Source organism: Triturus cristatus, chromosome 7 (genome assembly GCF_964204655.1).
Source record: "Triturus cristatus chromosome 7, aTriCri1.1, whole genome shotgun sequence".
Lineage (NCBI taxonomy): Eukaryota > Metazoa > Chordata > Amphibia > Caudata > Salamandridae > Triturus > Triturus cristatus.
The window spans coordinates 3,140,712-3,160,224 of record NC_140590.1 but is presented as its reverse complement, the minus strand read 5'-3'; the positions used below and the strand labels follow the sequence as shown (position 1 = coordinate 3,160,224).

The 19,513-nt window shown below is 49.3% G+C and overlaps 1 protein-coding gene across 3 annotated transcripts in view; it reads left to right on the top strand.

The window, feature by feature from the left end:
- LOC146808665 (von Willebrand factor A domain-containing protein 7-like) overlaps window positions 1-19,513 on the top strand; it is a 455,939-nt gene that overhangs the window by 249,238 nt on the left and 187,188 nt on the right. For all 3 annotated transcript variants that reach the window (XM_085615458.1, XM_085615459.1, XM_085615460.1), the window contains exons 9-10: window positions 7,646-7,762; window positions 13,853-14,404. In XM_085615458.1, the coding sequence (XP_085471584.1) occupies window positions 7,646-7,762; window positions 13,853-14,404 (669 nt within the window). The remainder of the gene's footprint in view (window positions 1-7,645; window positions 7,763-13,852; window positions 14,405-19,513) is intronic.

Genomic DNA, 19,513 nt, shown 5'->3' with positions numbered 1-19,513 from the left:
CACCAAGCTCGACCTCCGAGGAGCATATCACCTTGTGCGAGTCCGAAAAGGCGACGTGTGGAAGACCGCTTTCTGAACTAAGTTCGGTCTGTTTGAATATCGAGTGATGCCTTTCGGACTCTGCAACGCCCCGGCGGCCTTCCAATTCTTCATGGATGAGGTACTACGTGGATATCTGGATGTCTTCTGCGTGGTGTACATTGATGATATTTTAATCTATTCCGCTACTCTTCAAGAACACATCACCCACGTCCAAGCCATCTTAGAGTGACTGCAGCGACATTCTTTGTACGCCAAACTCGAAAAATGCCTCTTTCATGTCCAAGAGGTTGCGTTTTTGGGCTACATCATCAATTCCCAGGGTTTCCGAATGGAGATGAGTAAGGTGGAAGCCATCACCCAGTGGAAAACCCCGCAGAACTTCATGGTTTTGCAAAGCTGTCTTGGTTTTGCCAATTTGTACCGGCGGTTTATTCAGGACTTTTAAAAAATAATACGCCCTATCTCCCACCTGTTGCGGAAAAACGTCCCGTTCGAGTGGGGAGAAGAAGCAGCACGCTCATTCCAGATGTTAAAGGATAAATTTACTCATGCCCCCATCCTGCGCCATCCGGACCCACAACTCCCGTTTGTTCTCGAAACAGACGCATCACAACACGCTCTGGGAGGGGTACTATCACAATGACATCCTGTAAACGGACAGCTCCACCCTGTCGCGTTTTATTCCAAGAAATTCACACCCAGTGAGATCAATTATACCATTTCCGACAAGGAATTACTGGCCATCAAGAGGGCTTGCGAAGAATGGCGACACTACCTCTTAGGAGCCTTGCACACAGTAGAAATCTACACGGACCATAGAAACCTACTGTTTTTGAAAACTGCTAAGGCGTTGACACCCCGTCAGTTGCGATGGACCTTATTCTTTTCGGATTATGATTCTGTCATCAAATACCAACCAGGGCCACAAAACGGGAAGGCGGATGCCCTTTCTCGTATGGGTGACTGGGAGAACGATACCTCCTTAACCCAGCAGAGTCCATCGCTTATACTCACAGAAGCCCAACCACCCAGACATGCCATCGCTCTACTTACATCACAGGACTTTCTAGAAGATGTGAGAGTAACCTTAACGGACCTGGACGCACAGGCCTGGATCAAAGAAGAACCAGAGCACCGGTCAGAAGTGGATGGGTTAGCCTATCACTACCATGCATTGTATATACCACACACAACCCAGCAACAACAAGTCTTAACGTGGATCTACGATTCTGTTTTAGGAGGACACCTAGGGACATATAAGACTATTGCCTGTGTAGAACGCTCCTTTTGGTGGCCCGGACTGCGGAAAGATGTTAAGGACTACATCAAGGACTGTGCAATCTGTATGCAGGGAAAAGCCATTCATACAAAACCAGTGGGCCTCCTGCAATCTTTACCTACTCCCCCACCGCCATGGCACACCATATCCATGGACTTTATAGTGGAAATGCCCCCCTGTGAAGGTAAAACAGTAATACTAGTGTTGGTCGATCACTTAACGAAAATGGGCCATTTCATATCACTAAGAAGGCTACCCACATCATCAGAGCTCGCTTTAATTTTCCTCCAACATGTGGTCCGTGACCATGGAATCCCAAATGTCTTGATTACAGATAGGGGTACACAATTCACGTCAAGCTTCTGGAAATCCCTCTGCAAAACTCTTCATATCGAAGCACGACTCTCATCCAGGTACCACCCTCAAACAGATGGAAAAACTGAACGCCTGAATCAAACCCTGGAACAATACCTACGCTGCTTTACACTGCAAAACCCCTTACACTGGCCCACCTTGTTATGGCTAGCAGAATTTGCCTATAATAATGCTAAACATGCCACACTAGGCTGCTCTCCGTTTTATTGCACTTATGGGTATCACCCCAACATGCTCCCATTTGAATGGCCGGCTCACTCCCCCATACCCAGCATCCACGAGCACCATGCACACCTTAGGGCCGTCTTACTAGAAGTCAAACAGAGTTTAGCAACGGCCCAAGCAATGCAAAAGACCTACGCAGACAGCAAAAGAAATAAAGAACCTGAGTACCAAGTTGGGGACAAAGTATGGCTCTCTACAAAAAATCTACATTTAAAGGGGGTAGATAAATTAAAACCAAGATACGTAGGTCCCTATAGCATTGAGGAGATCATCAACCCAGTGGCTATGCGACTGTCATTGCCTAGTTCCTGGAAAATCCACCCTGTCTTCCATGTGTCCCTACTCCAGCCATGCCCAATCAGTGCACGTTTACCGACGAAACCGCATCCTCTAGACATAGATGGGCAGGAAGAGTATGAAGTACAGGAGATTCTCGATTCCCGTCTGGTGCGGGGACGGGTTCAATATCTAGTAGACTGGAAAGGGTTCGGGGTGGAAGATAGGACATGGGAACCCGAAGAAAATCTTCATTGCCCGGAGTTGTTGGAGCAGTTTCATGAGGGACATCCAGGTAAACCAGGACGACCGCCGAGTCGTCGGTCCTTGAGAAGGGGTACTGTAGCGATCACCCACGCGGTAGCGCACATATCGTCCCGACAGCGTGGAACGCTAGAGCTCATTTCCAGGCTCCAACATCGCAAACAAAGGCGAAACTACACTTCCCTACATGCACTGGGGCGCAATCCCCGGAAAACGCTACATAAGCACTTCCGCTGGAAGCGGAAGGTGCTTGTCAATCGTATTCGCTGGAGAGTAATGGTGGATGGTGTTCCCCGCCGGATTTCAGCTTGAAGCATTTCGGCAGTTCTTCCAGTGTCGGGCCGAGACCCGTTTTCCCCCAGAAGGCCACGGCGAGAGAAGAGACGTGACAAGTCCCGAAGACGAAGAAACCCGCGGAACAGATCAGGTAACCCGGGAGAGACGCCCGAGAGTTCCTCTCCATGTCCGCATCCTGCTTTCATTTCTAGTATCACAGAGACGGGCACGGGCGTGCTGATCCGTGAGGCAGTATTATCTTTTTACCGGTGTGATATAGATGCACCCAGAACAAGTACACTTAATACTGGCACAAGGAACACTTTGGCTATAGTGGAACCGGTGTTCAGAATACTTTCCCTTCCTCGGGACCTAACGCTTTCGAGTGTGACGAAACACTCCCCCTTATTGTACTAACCTAGACACTGAGAGCAGTACAAGCCTATAATTTTCTGAGGTTCTGTGGGGAAGGCATTATCAGTGATCCGATGTGAGGCGCTATCAGTGACTTGTGTTCATTGTGGGAGAAGGTCACTGTGTGAATATAATGGGATTCGATACTCGGTAAGCATACTCCTTCACCACGCCGGAGGGTATGTTCCCGGGTTGCAACGAGACATTTCAGGGAGTTTAACACGAGTGGACTCATTCTCTATTTTTGATGCCTGTACCTACTGTGTCTAAACGGGTGGGTATAAGCAAGGGAGCGTGAAGCTTCAGTTCTCTAATATCGAGATTATCACTACATCCTTGACTCTCGCTTTCTCGTCCCTGCAGGTTGCAATCCTCCCAGGAACACCCTACCTCCCAGCCACTGCTCCGAAGGGATTCTACTACTCCCAACCCCTCCTTTTTGTTCTTCCTTTCCCCGGGGTCCAGTCTCCGGCAGTTGAGATTCCATTCCCCTGCCGGGGGTTGCACTCTGGGGAATTGGGGACATTATCTGCAATCATCGTCCCCGCTGAGATCAAGACAACAGGTCAGTGGTGCTCTCTAAGTGTCTGCGACTGACAGTCTGCAAACCTAACACTAAGGAAGGAAGGTTCAGGGTGTCCCTAAATACTAGGGGCCCGATTCACAGAATTAACTTAAGACAAAATCCTAAACTTACTACTTTTGGTATTCACAGAATGCACTTACTACTTTTGGTATTCACAGAATGGATTTACGACTACTAACTTTACGTCTGCACTCGGGCTGGAAATTCTGGCCTGGAGGCGGAGCTTCCGGCCCGGAGGCGGGGCTTCCGGCCCAGAAGCGGAGCTTCCGGCCCTAAGTTGGAGATTTCGGCCATGGCTAAATCTCTGCCACTGGCCGGAATCCCCACCTCTGGCCCGGAAGCTCCGCCTCTGGCCCGGAAGCTCCGCCTCCGGGCCAGAAGCTCCGCCTCCGGGCCAGAAGCTCCGCCTCCGGGCCGGAATTTCCGGCCCGAGTGCGGACGTAAAGTTAGTAGTCGTAAATCCATTCTGTGAATACCAAAAGTAGTAAGTGCATTCTGTGAATACCAAAAGTAGTAAGTGCATTCTCTGAATTTTGTCTTAAGTTAATTCTGTGAATCGGGCCCTAGATTTAGGGGCGTTACAGGTAGGTAAAGGGCAGGGACCAATGGGTCCCTGCCCTGGGGTGGGTGCACCCCCTATCCTGCCACTCTCCTGTCGGAGGGGTGCAGTAGCCTAGTCCTGATTGGGCAGGGCCTCCCATCTTCAAGATGGCGAGCGCCCGGAGATGTGCTTCACCTCGCTTTCCCCACCTGAGGGGTGGGGTTGGCAGGCTGGCACATCCCCTGTCCTTATTTGGGGTTTCCGGCCAGTCTTCCCGCCAGAGTGGGGGTTAGAACCGGTGGGGGCCAGTTTGCTGGGTACAGCAAGTGGCCTGGGGAAGCTCACAGAGGCGGCATGCCTTTGAAGCTTCCCCTTGCCCATTCTGGGGGAGGAGGCCTAGCACCTCACCCAGGATGTGCATTGTTGCAGGCCCAGGAGAGCGGGTGGCTCTCTACCCAGGGGTCCAGGAACATGTCTGCTGTGTGGCAGCCTAGGCAGCCCCTCAGACCAGACGTGGATTGTAGGTTAGGTTCAGGGGGCATCTCTAAGCTGCCCTCTGTCGTGCATTGTACATTATATCCTGCACTGGCATCAGTGCGGGTTTAATGTGCTGAGGAGTTTGATACCAAACTTCCCAGTCTTCAGTGTTGCCATTATGGTGCTGTGGAGTTCGTGTTTGATGAGCTCTCAGCACCATATACTCTTAAATGGCAGCACTGCACTTACAGTGCCCAGGAATGGACCTGGGTACTGTAGGGGCACAGGGCTCATGCTCCTGTGCCCACACCACTGGAATAGGGCACCCAGTTAGAGGGGTGGCTGATATATGCCATGGCAGTGTAGGTTGTGGGCATGGCACACAGGGATGTGTGCCATGTCGACTCTTTGTTTTGTCTTGCACCCAGACACTCAGCCTGCAAGGGCAGTGTGTTTGTGTCAGGGTGCAGGGCCTCTAAGGGTGGCACAATGAGTGCTGCAGCCCTTAGAGGCCTTTCCTGGTCACAAGGCCCTGGGTACCTAGGGTACCACTTACCAGGGGCTGACATGTGGCCAGGGTTTGCCAATTTGGGGTTTGAGGTTTTTAGGGAAGGATCATAGGCCCTGGGCACCTGATTGGCAGGAGTCCAAGGCACACTCAGTCAAAGTACATTCAGCAATTCAGCAAAAAGTGGGGGCATACCATGCAAGAAAGATGGCACTTTCTCATACACCCTTCCCAGCTGAGCTACCTTTTCCACCTTCTGCCTTGCCACCCCTGGGTTGTCACTTATTGATTTCAGGTTCTGTCTTTCCCGGGCCCCACAGTTCTTTTGTAAGGGATGGGGAAACCCTTTGTGAAAGCTTCCCTGTGTCTGTCTGATATTTTGGGATAACGTCCTAATAAATATAACAGTCTGCTTGTTTTTATAGGGGTAGGTAGGGGCTGCCCCCGGTCCGCACCCCTTTCGCCCCTTTCTGAAGCTCCCCGCTCCTTACTTTTTTGTGCCTCCCTTTTCCTTGTTGCCCCCTGGGCCTGTCTGCAGCATGTTTTCCCCCACAGGGTCCACATGCGTGCTCAAACCTGCAGGTGACCCCCAACTTACACTCGTCCATGTCGTATTTCCAACAGGACTTTCCAGATTTGCTGCTGTTTTGGTTCTTACCTTTGAAAGACCGTCCTGAGCTCCCTCAGTGACTCTGCAGTGAGGCATCCCAAGGGCCCTGTGGAACCATCATATCTACTCTGCCTGTGGCTGTGTGCCGTCCGTAGCTCCCTCAGTGCCCCTGCCTTGAGGCATCCCAAGGGCCCTGTGAGAGCATCATATCTACTCTGCCTGTGGCTGTGTGCCGTCCTGAGCTCCCTCAGTGCCCCTGCCGTGAGGCATCCCAAGGGTCCTGCAGGAGCATCATATCTACTCTGTCTGTGGCTGTGTGCCGTCCTGAGCTCCCTCAGTGACTCTGCCGTGAGGCATCCCAAGGGCCCTGTGTGACCATCACATCTACTCTGCCTGTGGCTGTGTGCCGTCCTGAGCTCCCTCAGTGACTCTGCCGTGAGACATCCCTAGGGCCCTGTGGGAGCATCATATCTACTCTGTCTGTGGCTGTGTGCCGTCCTGATCTCCCTCAGTGACTCTGCCGTGAGGCATCCCTAGGGCCCTGTGAGAGCATCATATCTACTCTGCCTGTGGCTGTGTGCCGTCCTGAGCTCCCTCAGTGACTCTGCCGTGAGGCATCCCAAGGGCCCTGTGGAACCATCATATCTACTCTGTCTGTGGCTGTGTGCCGTCCTTAGCTCCCTCAGTGACTCTGCCGTGAGGCATCCCAAGGGCCCTGTGTGACCATCACATCTACTGTGCCTGTGGCTGTGTGCCGTCCTGAGCTCCCTCAGTGACTCTGCCTTGAGGCATCCCAAGGACACTGTGTGAGCCTTCCATGTACCTCCAGTAATTTTTCTCTTTTTTGTATATCTTTCCTGGGTTTCTTACACCTCACCTCCACTTTGTGGCTGTGACGCCTGCGTCCTTTGGTGTGAGTGGGTGGGATTTAAATGTCTCCTGGCAGAAGGGGGGGGGGGTTGTATGTTCAATCAGGGCCTTGCGTCCTTATTTAACCCCCACTGCCACTATTTCACGGGCTTCCATGACGGTGGTGGGGGGGTCTTCCCGCCTCCGGGCGACGTTTGCCCCGGGCACCCATCGAGTCCAGCTCCGCCTTACCCGGCCCAGGCTTCAAAGTGCTGCTAAAATCCGGGGCTTCCCCCATGACCTCCGGCATTGTTTACAGAGAAAAGACTTCTTTCGAGCTGTATCTTTGTACAACGTGGTGAGATGCAAGTCTATTTTAAAGCCAATTCATGTCCTCTTATATGAAGATTGTTTATGAAATTTAGGTTTAATCAGAGTTATTCAACCATTCATCCGTGGAGGAGCAGTAAAACAGGATTTGAATCCTGTTTTATTTTTTGTATGGGTCTTTATATCTGCAGCGACAAGAAGTATTGTGTGATTTCAAAGTGCTTCATTGTAACGCATTAAGAAGCGCTTTATTGATTGATAAATCCCTCACAGTGAATAGCTGTTATCGTCTGAGGTTTCTTGATTGTTTATTGTAGTAAATTGACATATTTATTATATTTGAATGTATCGTGAATGTTTTAATTATGTACGCATTGTCTTAATTTGTGTAATCTGTGTAATTCTTTTTTGTATTGTATGCATATATTTGAGCTAGTTGGGGTTTTAAGGCCACTCTTCGGGCGCACTTTAAAGATTAAATAAATAAGGACATGTGCCCTTTCTTGCCACTCCTCTCCGTTTCCCTGGTTTCACTGCTGTATATTCTGGAAGTTACCCATCACTAATCTAAATGCCATGTATGTTCTTTGCAGCTGGCTTTGCTCAGCACACCACCGGACTCTGAGATTTACGTCTTCACGGACGCGGTGGCGAAGGACTTCGAGCTGAAGAACCGAGTGCTGACGCTTTGTCAAGAGACCAGATCTAAGGTACATGGTGAACACCTACTTCTGACCAATGCTGTGAAGGAACTCAGCTCTGCCCCTTGGAATGAACCCCCAGTGAGAAGCAGGCATGAAGAGACAATCAGTTTATTTTAAAGAGCACATCAGGCGGCCTCTGGGCTGCCTCGCAGATGTCTGCTGCATGTCTTCCCTCTGTGGCCAACCCACAGCTGTTTGCGTCAGCCCAATGTGAAGTTTATCACGGTGGTTTCACAAAGTGTCTCCTCGAATGATCAGAGTTCTGCAAGACATGAGGTGCACCTATTGGAGATGATCAAGATGTCAAGAGTCACTGTTTCTGCATTTTAGTTCCTATGTAACAAGGAGCAGACTGTGTAAGCCGGTGAAATGGGTATTCTGGATAGTTACGTCTAGTGGGCACTTTACCGTTCTGCATCTATGCTTTGTTTCTATCTCAGTGAAGCCATCACCGCCCTCTTTGTTTCTATCTCAGTGAAGGCATCACCGCCCTCTTTGTTCCTACCTCAGTGAAGGCATCACCGCCCTCTTTGTTTCTATAAGTGAAGGCATCACCGCCCTCTTTGTTTCTATCTCAGTGAAGTCATCACCGCCCTCTTTGTTTCTATAAGTGAAGGCATCACCGCCCTCTTTGTTTCTGTAAGTGAAGGCATCACCGCCCTCGTTGTTTCTATCTCAGTGAAGGCATCACCGCCCTCTTTGTTTCTATCTCAGTGAAGGCATCACCGCCCTCTTTGTTCCTACCTCAGTGAAGGCCTCACCGCCCTCTTTGTTTCTATAAGTGAAGGCATCACCGCCCTCTTTGTTTCTATCTCAGTGAAGTCATCACCGCCCTCTTTGTTTCTATAAGTGAAGGCATCACCGCCCTCTTTGTTTCTGTAAGTGAAGGCATCACCGCCCTCGTTGTTTCTATCTCAGTGAAGGCATCACCGCCCTCTTTGTTTCTATCTCAGTGAAGGCATCACCGCCCTCTTTGTTTCTATCCAAGTGAAGGCATCACCGCCCTCTTTGTTTCTATCTCAGTGAAGGCATCACCGCCCTCTTTGTTTCTATCTCAGTGAAGGCATCACCGCCCTCTTTGTTTCTATCTCACTGAAGGCCTCACCACCCTCTTTGTTTCTACCTAAGTGAAGGCATCACCGCCCTCTTTGTTTCTATCTCAGTGAAGGCATCACCGCCCTCTTTGTTTCTACCTCAGTGAAGCCCACACCGCCCTCTTTGTTTCTATAAGTGAAGGCATCACCGCCCTCTTTGTTTCTATCTCAGTGAAGGCATCACCGCCCTATTTGTTTCTACCTCAGTGAAGCCCACACCGCCCTCTTTGTTTCTATAAGTGAAGGCATCACCGCCCTCTTTGTTCCTATCTCAGTGAAGGCATCACCGCCCTCTTTGTTTCTATAATTTAAGGCATCACCGCCCTCTTTGTTTCTATAAGTGAAGGCATTACTGCCCTCTTTGTTTCAATCTCAGTGAAAGCATCACCGCCCTCTTTGTTTCTATCTCAGTGAAGCCCTCACCGCCCTCTTTGTTTCTATAATGAAGGCATCACCGCCCTCTTTGTTTCTACCTCAGTGAAGGCATCACCGCCCTCTTTGTTTCTACCTCAGTGAAGGCATCACCGCCCTCTTTGTTTCTACCTCAGTGAAGGCATCACCGCCCTCTTTGTTTCTACCTCAGTGAAGGCATCACCGCCCTCTTTGTTTCTATAAGTGAAGGCATCACCGCCCTCTTTGTTTCTATAAGTGAAGGCATCACCGCCCTCTTTGTTTCTATCTCAGGGAAGGCATCACCGCCCTCTTTGTTCCTACCTCAGGGAAGGCATCACCGCCCTCTTTGTTTCTATAGGTGAAGGCATCACCGCGCTCTTTGTTTCTACCTCAGTGAAGGCATCACCGCTCTCTTTGTTTCTATAAGTGAAGGCATCACCGCCCTCTTTGTTTCTATAAGTGAAGGCATCACCGCCCTCTTTGTTTCTATCTCAGGGAAGGCATCACCGCCCTCTTTGTTTCTATAAGTGAAGGCATCATCACCCTCTTTGTTTCTATCTCAGTGAAGTCATCACCGCCCTCTTTGTTTCTATCTCAGTGAAGTCATCACCGCCCTCTTTGTTTCTATCTCAGTGAAGTCATCACCGCCCTCTTTGTTTCTATCTCAGTGAAGTCATCACCGCCCTCTTTGTTTCTATCTCAGTGAAGGCATCACCGCCCTCTTTGTTTCTATAAGTGAAGGCATCACCGCCCTCTTTGTTTCTATAAGTGAAGGCATCACCGCCCTCTTTGTTTCTATAAGTGAAGGCATCACCGCCCTCTTTGTTTCTATAAGTGAAGGCGTCACCGCCCTCTTTGTTCCTACCTCAGGGAAGGCATCACCGCCCTCTTTGTTTCTATAGGTGAAGGCATCACCGCCCTCTTTGTTTCTACCTCAGTGAAGGCATCACCGCCCTCTTTGTTTCTATAAGTGAAGGCATCACCGCCCTCTTTGTTTCTATAAGTGAAGGCATCACCGCCCTCTTTGTTTCTATCTCAGGGAAGGCATCACCGCCCTCTTTGTTTCTATAAGTGAAGGCATCATCACCCTCTTTGTTTCTATCTCAGTGAAGTCATCACCGCCGTCTTTGTTTCTATCTCAGTGAAGTCATCACCGCCCTCTTTGTTTCTATCTCAGTGAAGGCCTCACCGCCCTCTTTGCTTCTATTTCAGTGAAGGCATCACTGCCCTCTTTGTTTCTATAAGTGAAGGCACCACTGCCCTCTTTGTTTCTATCTCAGTGAAGGCATCACCGCCCTCTTTGTTTCTATCTCAGTGAAGGCATCACCGCCCTCTTTGTTTCTATCTCACTGAAGGCCTCACCACCCTCTTTGTTTCTACCTAAGTGAAGGCCTCACCACCCTCTTTGTTTCTACCTAAGTGAAGGCATCACCGCCCTCTTTGTTTCTATCTCAGTGAAGGCATCACCGCCCTCTTTGTTTCTATCCAAGTGAAGGCCTCACCACCCTCTTTGTTTCTACCTAAGTGAAGGCATCACCGCCCTCTTTGTTTCTATCTCAGTGAAGGCATCACCGCCCTCTTTGTTTCTACCTCAGTGAAGCCCACACCGCCCTCTTTGTTTCTATAGGTGAAGGCATCACCGCCCTCTTTGTTTCTATAAGTGAAGGCATCACCGCCCTCTTTGTTTCTATCTCAGTGAAGGCATCACCGCCCTCTTTGTTTCTATCTCAGTGAAGCCCTCACCACCTTCTTTGTTTCTATAATTTAAGGCATCACCGCCCTCTTTGTTTCTATAAGTGAAGGCATCACCGCCCTCTTTGTTTCTATAAGTGAAGGCATTACTGCCCTCTTTGTTTCTATCTCAGTGAAAGCATCACCACCCTCTTTGTTTCTTTCTCAGTGAAGTCATCACCGCCCTCTTTGTTTCTATCTCAGTGAAGCCCTCACCGCGCTCTTTGTTTCTATAAGTAAAGGCATCACCGCCCTCTTTGTTTCTATAAGTGAAGGCATCACCGCCCTCTTTGTTTCTATCTCAGTGAAGTCATCACCGCCCTCTTTGTTTCTATCTCAGTGAAGTCATCACCGCCCTCTTTGCTTCTATTTCAGTGAAGGCATCACTGCCCCCTTTGTTTCTATAAGTGAAGGCATCACCGCCCTCTTTGTTTCTATCTCAGTGAAGTCATCACCGCCCTCTTTGTTTCTATCCAAGTGAAGGCCTCACCGCCCTCTTTGCTTCTATTTCAGTGAAGGCATCACTGCCCTCTTTGTTTCTATAAGTGAAGGCATCACCGCCCTCTTTGTTTCTATCTCAGTGAAGGCATCACCGCCCTCTTTGTTTCTATCTCAGTGAAGGCATCACCGCCCTCTTTGTTTTTATCTCACTGAAGGCCTCACCACCCTCTTTGTTTCTACCTAAATGAAGGCCTCACCACCCTCTTTGTTTCTACCTAAGTGAAGGCATCACCGCCCTCTTTGTTTCTATCTCAGTGAAGGCATCACCGCCCTCTTTGTTTCTATCCAAGTGAAGGCCTCACCACCCTCTTTGTTTCTACCTAAGTGAAGGCATCACCGCCCTCTTTGTTTCTATCTCAGTGAAGGCATCACCGCCCTCTTTGTTTCTACCTCAGTGAAGCCCACACCGCCCTCTTTGTTTCTATAAGTGAAGGCATCACCGCCCTCTTTGTTTCTATAAGTGAAGGCATCACCGCCCTCTTTGTTTCTATCTCAGTGAAGTCATCACCGCCCTCTTTGTTTCTATCTCAGTGAAGCCCTCACCGCCCTCTTTGTTTCTATAAGTAAAGGCATCACCGCCCTCTTTGTTTCTATAAGTGAAGGCATCACCGCCCTCTTTGTTTCTATCTCAGTGAAGGCATCACCGCCCTCTTTGTTTCTATAAGTGAAGGCATCACCGCCCTCTTTGTTTCTATCTCAGGGAAGGCATCACCGCCCTCTTTGTTCCTACCTCAGTGAAGGCATCACCGCCCTCTTTGTTTCTATAAGTGAAGGCATCACCGCCCTCTTTGTTTCTACCTCAGTGAAGGCATCACCGCCCTCTTTGTTTCTATAAGTGAAGGCATCACCGCCCTCTTTGGTTCTATAAGTGAAGGCATCACCGCCCTCTTTGTTTCTATCCAAGTGAAGGCATCACCGCCCTCTTTGTTTCTATATCAGTGAAGGCATCACCGCCCTCTTTGTTTCTATATCAGTGAAGGCATCACCGCCCTCTTTGTTTCTACCTCAGTGAAGGCATCACCGCCCTCTTTGTTTCTATAAGTGAAGGAATCACCGCCCTCTTTGTTTCTATCTCAGTGAAGTCATCACCGCCCTCTTTGTTTCTATCTCAGTGAAGTCATCACCGCCCTCTTTGTTTCTTACTCAGTGAAGTCATCACCGCCCTCTTTGTTTCTATCCAAGTGAAGGCCTCACCGCCCTCTTTGCTTCTATTTCAGTGAAGGCATCACTGCCCTCTTTGTTTCTATAAGTGAAGGCATCACCGCCCTCTTTGTTTCTATCTCAGTGAAGGCATCACCGCCCTCTTTGTTCCTACCTCAGTGAAGGCCTCACCGCCCTCTTTGCTTCTATTTCAGTGAAGGCATCACTGCCCTCTTTGTTTCTATAAGTGAAGGCCGCACCGCCCTCTTTGTTTCTATAAGTGAAGGTATCACCGCCCTCTTTGTTTCTCTCTCAGTGAAGGCATCACCGCCATCCACACCCAACCAGACCTCCTTCACTGTAATGCTGCCATCCAGGCCTTTCATTCTTTGGACTGGTCTCTGTAGGTCAGCTGTCATTGTATGCTTCTCATTTGATGACGGTATACCTAACCCTTCAAATAGCCTCACACACTTGTGCCATCACATAGTCATTCCACCTTCTACTGGGGGCTTTAAACCAGACTGAGTCTCTGGGATGATTTATTTTTGGTGAAGGTATCCTAAACCCTTCACATACCCTCACACACTTGTGCCATCACATAGTCATTCCACCTTCTACTGGGGGCTTTAGACCAGACTGAGTCTCTGGGATGATTTATTTCTGGTGAAGGTATAGTCAACGCTTCACATCCCTTCATACAGCTGTACTATCACATAGTCATTCCTGCTTCCACTGGGCGCATTATGGTGAAGGTATACCCAACCCTTCACATCCCCTCACACAGCTATGCAACACATAGTCATTCCTCCTCACACTGAGCGCTTTAGATGTGTGGTGCAGCAGCCGGAGCAGCTGACTAACGGAGCGCGGGGCTAACAGTTCGACCCCCAGCGGCAGCTCACCCCTGCATCGCATGCTCCCACACAGCCACGCTCCTTCCACTAAGATACCTTTAAGAGTGTTGGAACAGGCCCTCTCATCCAAAAGAAGGATCATCAACAAGCACATTCCTGCCCCAAGCATCTAGTCTGAAGTCCAATACCAAGTATACCTCACCCACCGTCGCCCCAGGCCCAATATCTCTCCCCAACCCTGGACCAATGAACAGTTGGTCATGCTTTGCACCACAATACTTGCCCTCAAGAGCTCACAACATGGACACTGTGCACTGATGAAACACTCCTCTCGTTTCCATCTTTGTTGTGAGTAACTAGATTGTGTTTTATGTTTTTAGGTGACCTTCCTTCTGACTGACGCCTTCAGTCGAAGGAAACGTCGAAGCTCTGGGACCATGCGCCTGACCAGCTCGCGCACTGATGATGCAACTAGGTCGAGAGGCTGCGGACGGTCTTCAATGGGGGCCAGGGGATGCGAAGGGAGGTCAAGCTCCAGGTCTGGGACAAGTGCCCGCGGCAGGACCCGACGTAGCGCCTTGCAGCCTGATATAAGGCACAGGAGACCATCCCGCCTGCATAGCTCCTACCTCAGTGCAGAGTACAGACGTGGGCCTCATCTGCGGAGCTTGGACGCCGGTGCAGGACATGGGCACAGGTCTGGGCCTCATGGATCCCATTCTGGACTAGGACACAGCAGCAGGGCTAACTCTCACCACATGTCACAGAGCAGTTCAGGACACCACAGCAGGATCCGTCGGCAGATCTTACTAAATGACTTCTCGCTCTATAAGGATATTGCTTTAACATCCGGTGGTCAGTTTATCTCCAGCACCAAATCAGAGCTTTCCAGCGTCACCAAGATCATTGAAGACTCCGTGTCCTTCTCAACGGTGAGTGTCTGCTTTTCTGCACGTTTTCTTAGGTTGCAAGCTGCACGGCTGATTTTTAAGATACAGAACTTATGTAAGTCAGTACCACCTGGAGTCATTCATTATCTATGTGTTGAGGGCACTCTTCTTCAGGGAGGGGCACATCTGGAAGAGGTGTGGCGCAGTGGCCAGGGTGTCTGACTCCGGAACCCGGGGGCTCACGGTTCGATCCCCAGCACCGGCGGCAGATCAGCCCAGCACCACGTGACTCTGGGCAATAGCTTGCTTAATCTTCCCGAGGGCCCCCAGCGCCTTGACACCTTTGGGTAATTGTTCGCACTTTACAAATACTGGATATTTACATTTACATCTGTGACTTTTCAACTGGAATGAGAAGTTCCAGTTCAATCAATCAATCAATCATTGACACTTATAAAGCGCGCTACATACCCGTAGGGTCTCAAGGCGCTGGGGGGGGGGGGGGGTGCCGCTACTGCTCGAACAGCCAGGTCTTCAGCTTCTTCCTGAAGGAGAGGTGGTCTTGGGTCAGGCGCAGGTCGGTCGGGAGGGAGTTCCGGGTCTTGGCGGCCAGGTAGGAGAAGGACCTTCCTCCTGTAGTCGCTCTTCGGATGCGGGGGACGGTGGCGAGGGCATGGTTGGCTGATCGGAGGTGGCGTTTGGGAGCGTAGAAGTTGACTCGGCTGTTGAGGTAGCTCGGGCCTTGGTCGTGTAGGGCTTTGTGTGCGTGGGTGAGGAGGCGGAAGGTGATTCTTTTGTTGACGGGGAGCCAGTGAAGGTCTTTCAGATGTCCGGAGATGTGACTGGTTCGTGGGATGTCGAGGATGAGTCTGGCTGAGGCGTTCTGGATCCGCTGGAGTCTCTTCTGGAGCTTGGCGGTGGTACCGGCGTAGAGGGCGTTGCCGTAGTCCAGTCGGCTGGTGACGAGGGCCTGGGTGACGGTCTTCCTGGTCTCGGTGGGGATCCACCAGAAGATCTTCCGTAGCATGCGAAGGATGTTGAAGCACGCCGAGGAGACGTTGTTGACTTGCCTGGTCATGGAGAGGGAGGAGTCCAGGATGACGCCCAGGTTTCGTGCATGGTCTGTCGGTTTGGGTGCGGTGCCCAGGGCGGGAGGCCACCAGGAGTCGTCCCAGGCGGAGGGTGAGGAGCCCAGGATGAGGACCTCCGTCTTGACCTAAGGTCTCCTGAGGTCTGAGATGATTTTAGCCCTCCTAGCGTTAGCCTTGAATCTCTCGTTATGAGTTTGTCCTTCTACCAATCTTGCTTGGTGAGAATCAGTAAATTCAATTCAAAGAGAGGTATGCAGCTCATTATGAAAGAAGGAGCAGCAGCAAAGGATTGGTCGGTGTAACTATATCTCCAGAAGTATGAGTGGAGAGAAATAAAAAAATGGAACTAAGTAGTACTCAAAATAAATCTTAATCGATGAGTCTACTTGTACCGCTTAGAAGCTGGGTGACACACCACCTATATAATGATCAGGGGTTACTTGAGATTGGGGGTCAACATGTTTCTTGCTTCTAGTTTGTCACACCACTGATCAATTAGCGATTCATCAGGACCATTAAACAATGATCTATCTACATAGTGGTTGGAGTCCTAATTAGAGTAAGGGAGAACCAAACTTAATGAAACCTAACAGTGAGGTACATGATGGTAATACCGACCTAAAAAGACACCAGAACATCAGGAAATGCAAATCCTCCATACAGATCGGCGTGCAGTAGAATCTTCTCATGCTATTGCTTAAAAATCAGTGTAAGTCACAGTGAAAAGGCAGAGAAAAGATGCAGGCAGGTGAAGGAAGTGGCCCGATTACGGTCACTCGGGTCACTCACGACCACTTCCCAACCTTCCATACAAATGAAGAGTCGGTCAGACAGTTGAGATTACAAACCAGTATCTGTTCATTCAGAGTACGCTCAGAGCGGAGCCCTTTCTGCCCAGTCGCTAGGAGTGCTGCAGAGGGACTGACTTCAACATGCATAACGATACATTATGTTAATTTCAGAATCAATGAAGGCACGCCTGCAATGGAATTTTCCAGAAAGATGCAGCTGGACAGTAAATTACAAAGGAGTAAGTTTTGATTCTGAGGGTGGCACACATTATCTATCTGACAGAGGTTACTCTGCCTGTGCCCACCACAAGACATGTGGGGGAAGGCTTACATCTTAGAAGAAAGGTATTCGTTAACAAGAACAGCGCATTCATTAGTGTGCAGAACCCAACTCTGAAGAAACATAACCTAGAGAAGGTGGTTTCTCTGAAATAGCAAAAATTAGTTTCATTCTAAATCTAAAAAGGCGCCTACACAAAAAATGGCGCAGCGAATGCTAATATACGTGAAACAATGCAAAAAACAAAATTTTTATTCCAACACAGGTGGCACATCTCAAGGCTTAAGCAGGCAGGCAGGAATATGAAACACCATGGTAGGCAGCGCTTATTAGGACTCACCCATTTGGGGTGGCTCACCAGCTGCATCACATGCTGGTAGAGGGAATGCTGCATTTAAGTGTCCTAGAATGGGAGAAAACGTAAATTGAGGATTAAAAACCCGCAGTGCGGTACAATCAAGTAGTATAGAAAAGTAAACATAAGCTCCCGTATGGGAAGAGGGAAGGTAACACCAACTTATCTGCTGGAGCGGGTGTACTCAGGGTGTTGCATTGGCTCAGTGGCCGGACAACCTACCCTCCCTCTACCAGTTTGGCAGAGTGAGGAGGCTTGCGTGAAGCATGAATAAGTACTTGTCCACATGTACTCACCAGTAAGTTCAACCCTCACTGGCATTTGCGGGCGCTTCACGTGAGTCACAGTGGGTGTGGTCTAACGTGGGATCAGATGGCGGCCTGGTTAATAGAGATGCGGGCGCCATATTGGAGTGTGTCTTATACCTATTGAGGAAGTTATGGACAAGAACGCTGGGAACACTAACTGCACCGGTCGGGTGTCAGCAAAGTTCAGGACATCGTCACGGCCGGTATTCTTAATATCCAGGACCACGGTCCAAGTTAGAAGGTTTATCTGGGGCTTGTTTATGATGCATGTAGGTCGGTCTAACCGCTGGACATGGCCACGTATGTGTGTGCGGGCACAGCAAGTATGAGAACAATCCGCTCAGTTGGGGTGTGCCATCTAGGCGGGTGTGTTGCCTAATGAGCACTTGTCACTTGTCACTCTTTAACAAAGATAAAATACACCATTAGGGGGGACATTAAAAACCATACAGAATATGGAAGGCACAAAACTCAGATGGATTACCATTGAATAAATAGCAGGATAACTAGGACCCTGGTGTTGGAGGGCAAAGGAGTTTTAAGTAGAATGCTCTGATCAAATCTAGGGCTAGCATGTGAACTAGTAGGTAGGGAGCAACACTCATGCCAACATCAGATGTGCAAAGATGTAAAAGCTCTATCCATAAGTGATGCTGCCCAGGTTCGGCATAAGAACTGCATGGCAAGATAAAAGTTTAAGATCTCAGTTTCCACACACATGGATGTTGGGGCGCTCGATTCGTTCAGTTCACACCATGGAATGTCCTCATTCAGCCCCTGTTTGTCAGTGGAGAGTCGGAAAATCCAATGTAGTTCTTTCTTGAAGAGGGCGTTTTCACTCATATGTGGATGTGTCAACCGCAGGTGATCAGGTGTGTGTCCCTTATGTTCAAACCGTCTGCACATCTTGGTGGTGAGTCTACGGCACCAAATCTTGCTACAGATTTCCATAATACGTGTCTTTACTGTTCTAGTGGTCATCCAAATATATCTAAACTGTAAGAGCATGTAAGTGCATATATGCAATTGCTAGCGTTACAATTGCTGTGTATTTTCTGAACCCACTTGAACGTATCGGACAGTTTGATTTCCTTCGTAGTCTAGGAATCAGTATCACATACATTGATGTCATCAGGGGTCCTTTTAAAGCAGCCGACTGTAGACTGTTTCTCTTCTGCTGGAACTAGGAGACATGTCTTATATTCCAGTGTTTTCTAAATGAAGAAAGTAATCCAATCTTCGTCAAAAGACTATGGGGCAGATTTATGAGGCCCGTAGCGCCATCGGAGCGTCACTTTTTTGTGACGTTCCGTGGCGCAGAAGCCTGCGTGATATTTATCAGGCAGCACTGAGCCACTTTTTGTGGCTTAATGCTGCCTCATAAATATCAGTCCCTTTAACGCAGTGTTCTGCGTTAAAGGGACGTGCAATGGGTGTTGCTGGGGGCGTTCCCAGCAAGATCCATGGCCTTTTGACACTGCCCCAGATTTACGAGAAATCGTAAATCTGAGGCAGCGCCAAAAGCTTAGGCCTCCCCAGGGGAGGCGTAAGGGAGGCGCAACGGGGAGAATATCTTTATTTCTCCTCGTTTTTCCTTTTTCTATGTGTGCTGCATTCTGCAGCACCCATACAAAGAGGAAAAACCTCTTGTGATTATGTTTGTACAGAAAGGTTTCCCTTCCTATACAAAAATATTCATCCCCGCAACGCAGGCACCCTTGCACCATGGTGCAGAGGTGCCTGCGTTGGCGCAGGCAGCCCATTGTGCGCCGGGGCAGGGGACAAGGACAGGAAATGCGCCGCCAGATACATCCCTGCCCTTTTCTTTTGCTGTAGGGAAGCGCAGCAGGAAGGCCTGCTGCGCTTCCCTACGGCAAAACCTCATAAATCTGCCCCTTTAAGTCCCTGAGACTCGGACTGTGAGTCCTGTGCCAGGTGGGGTAAGCGAATAACTAACTTGACGTCTGTAATCCTGCTATTCCCTGGGTTAAACCACCAGCCACATCCTCACCAGCGGGATGTGTCTCCAAAGCCAACACTACGCTTCCCACAGACCCAAACTTCACCTTCTTAAATGTAATAACATAAATTCTGTGGTCCTAATTCACAAAGGTGAACTGAGATGAAAGTCTAACTTCATTACTCTCGGTTTCACAAAGGCCTTTTACGAGTAGTAAAGTTAGACTTTTGTCTCAGTTTAACTTGCGATTTGGTGGTAAGTCTAACTGAGACCAAAGCTTAAGTTAAACTGAGGCCAAAGCCTAACTTTGGTTTTCACAAAGGGCATTTACAGGTAGCAGTGGAGTTAGTCTTTTGTCTCAGTTTA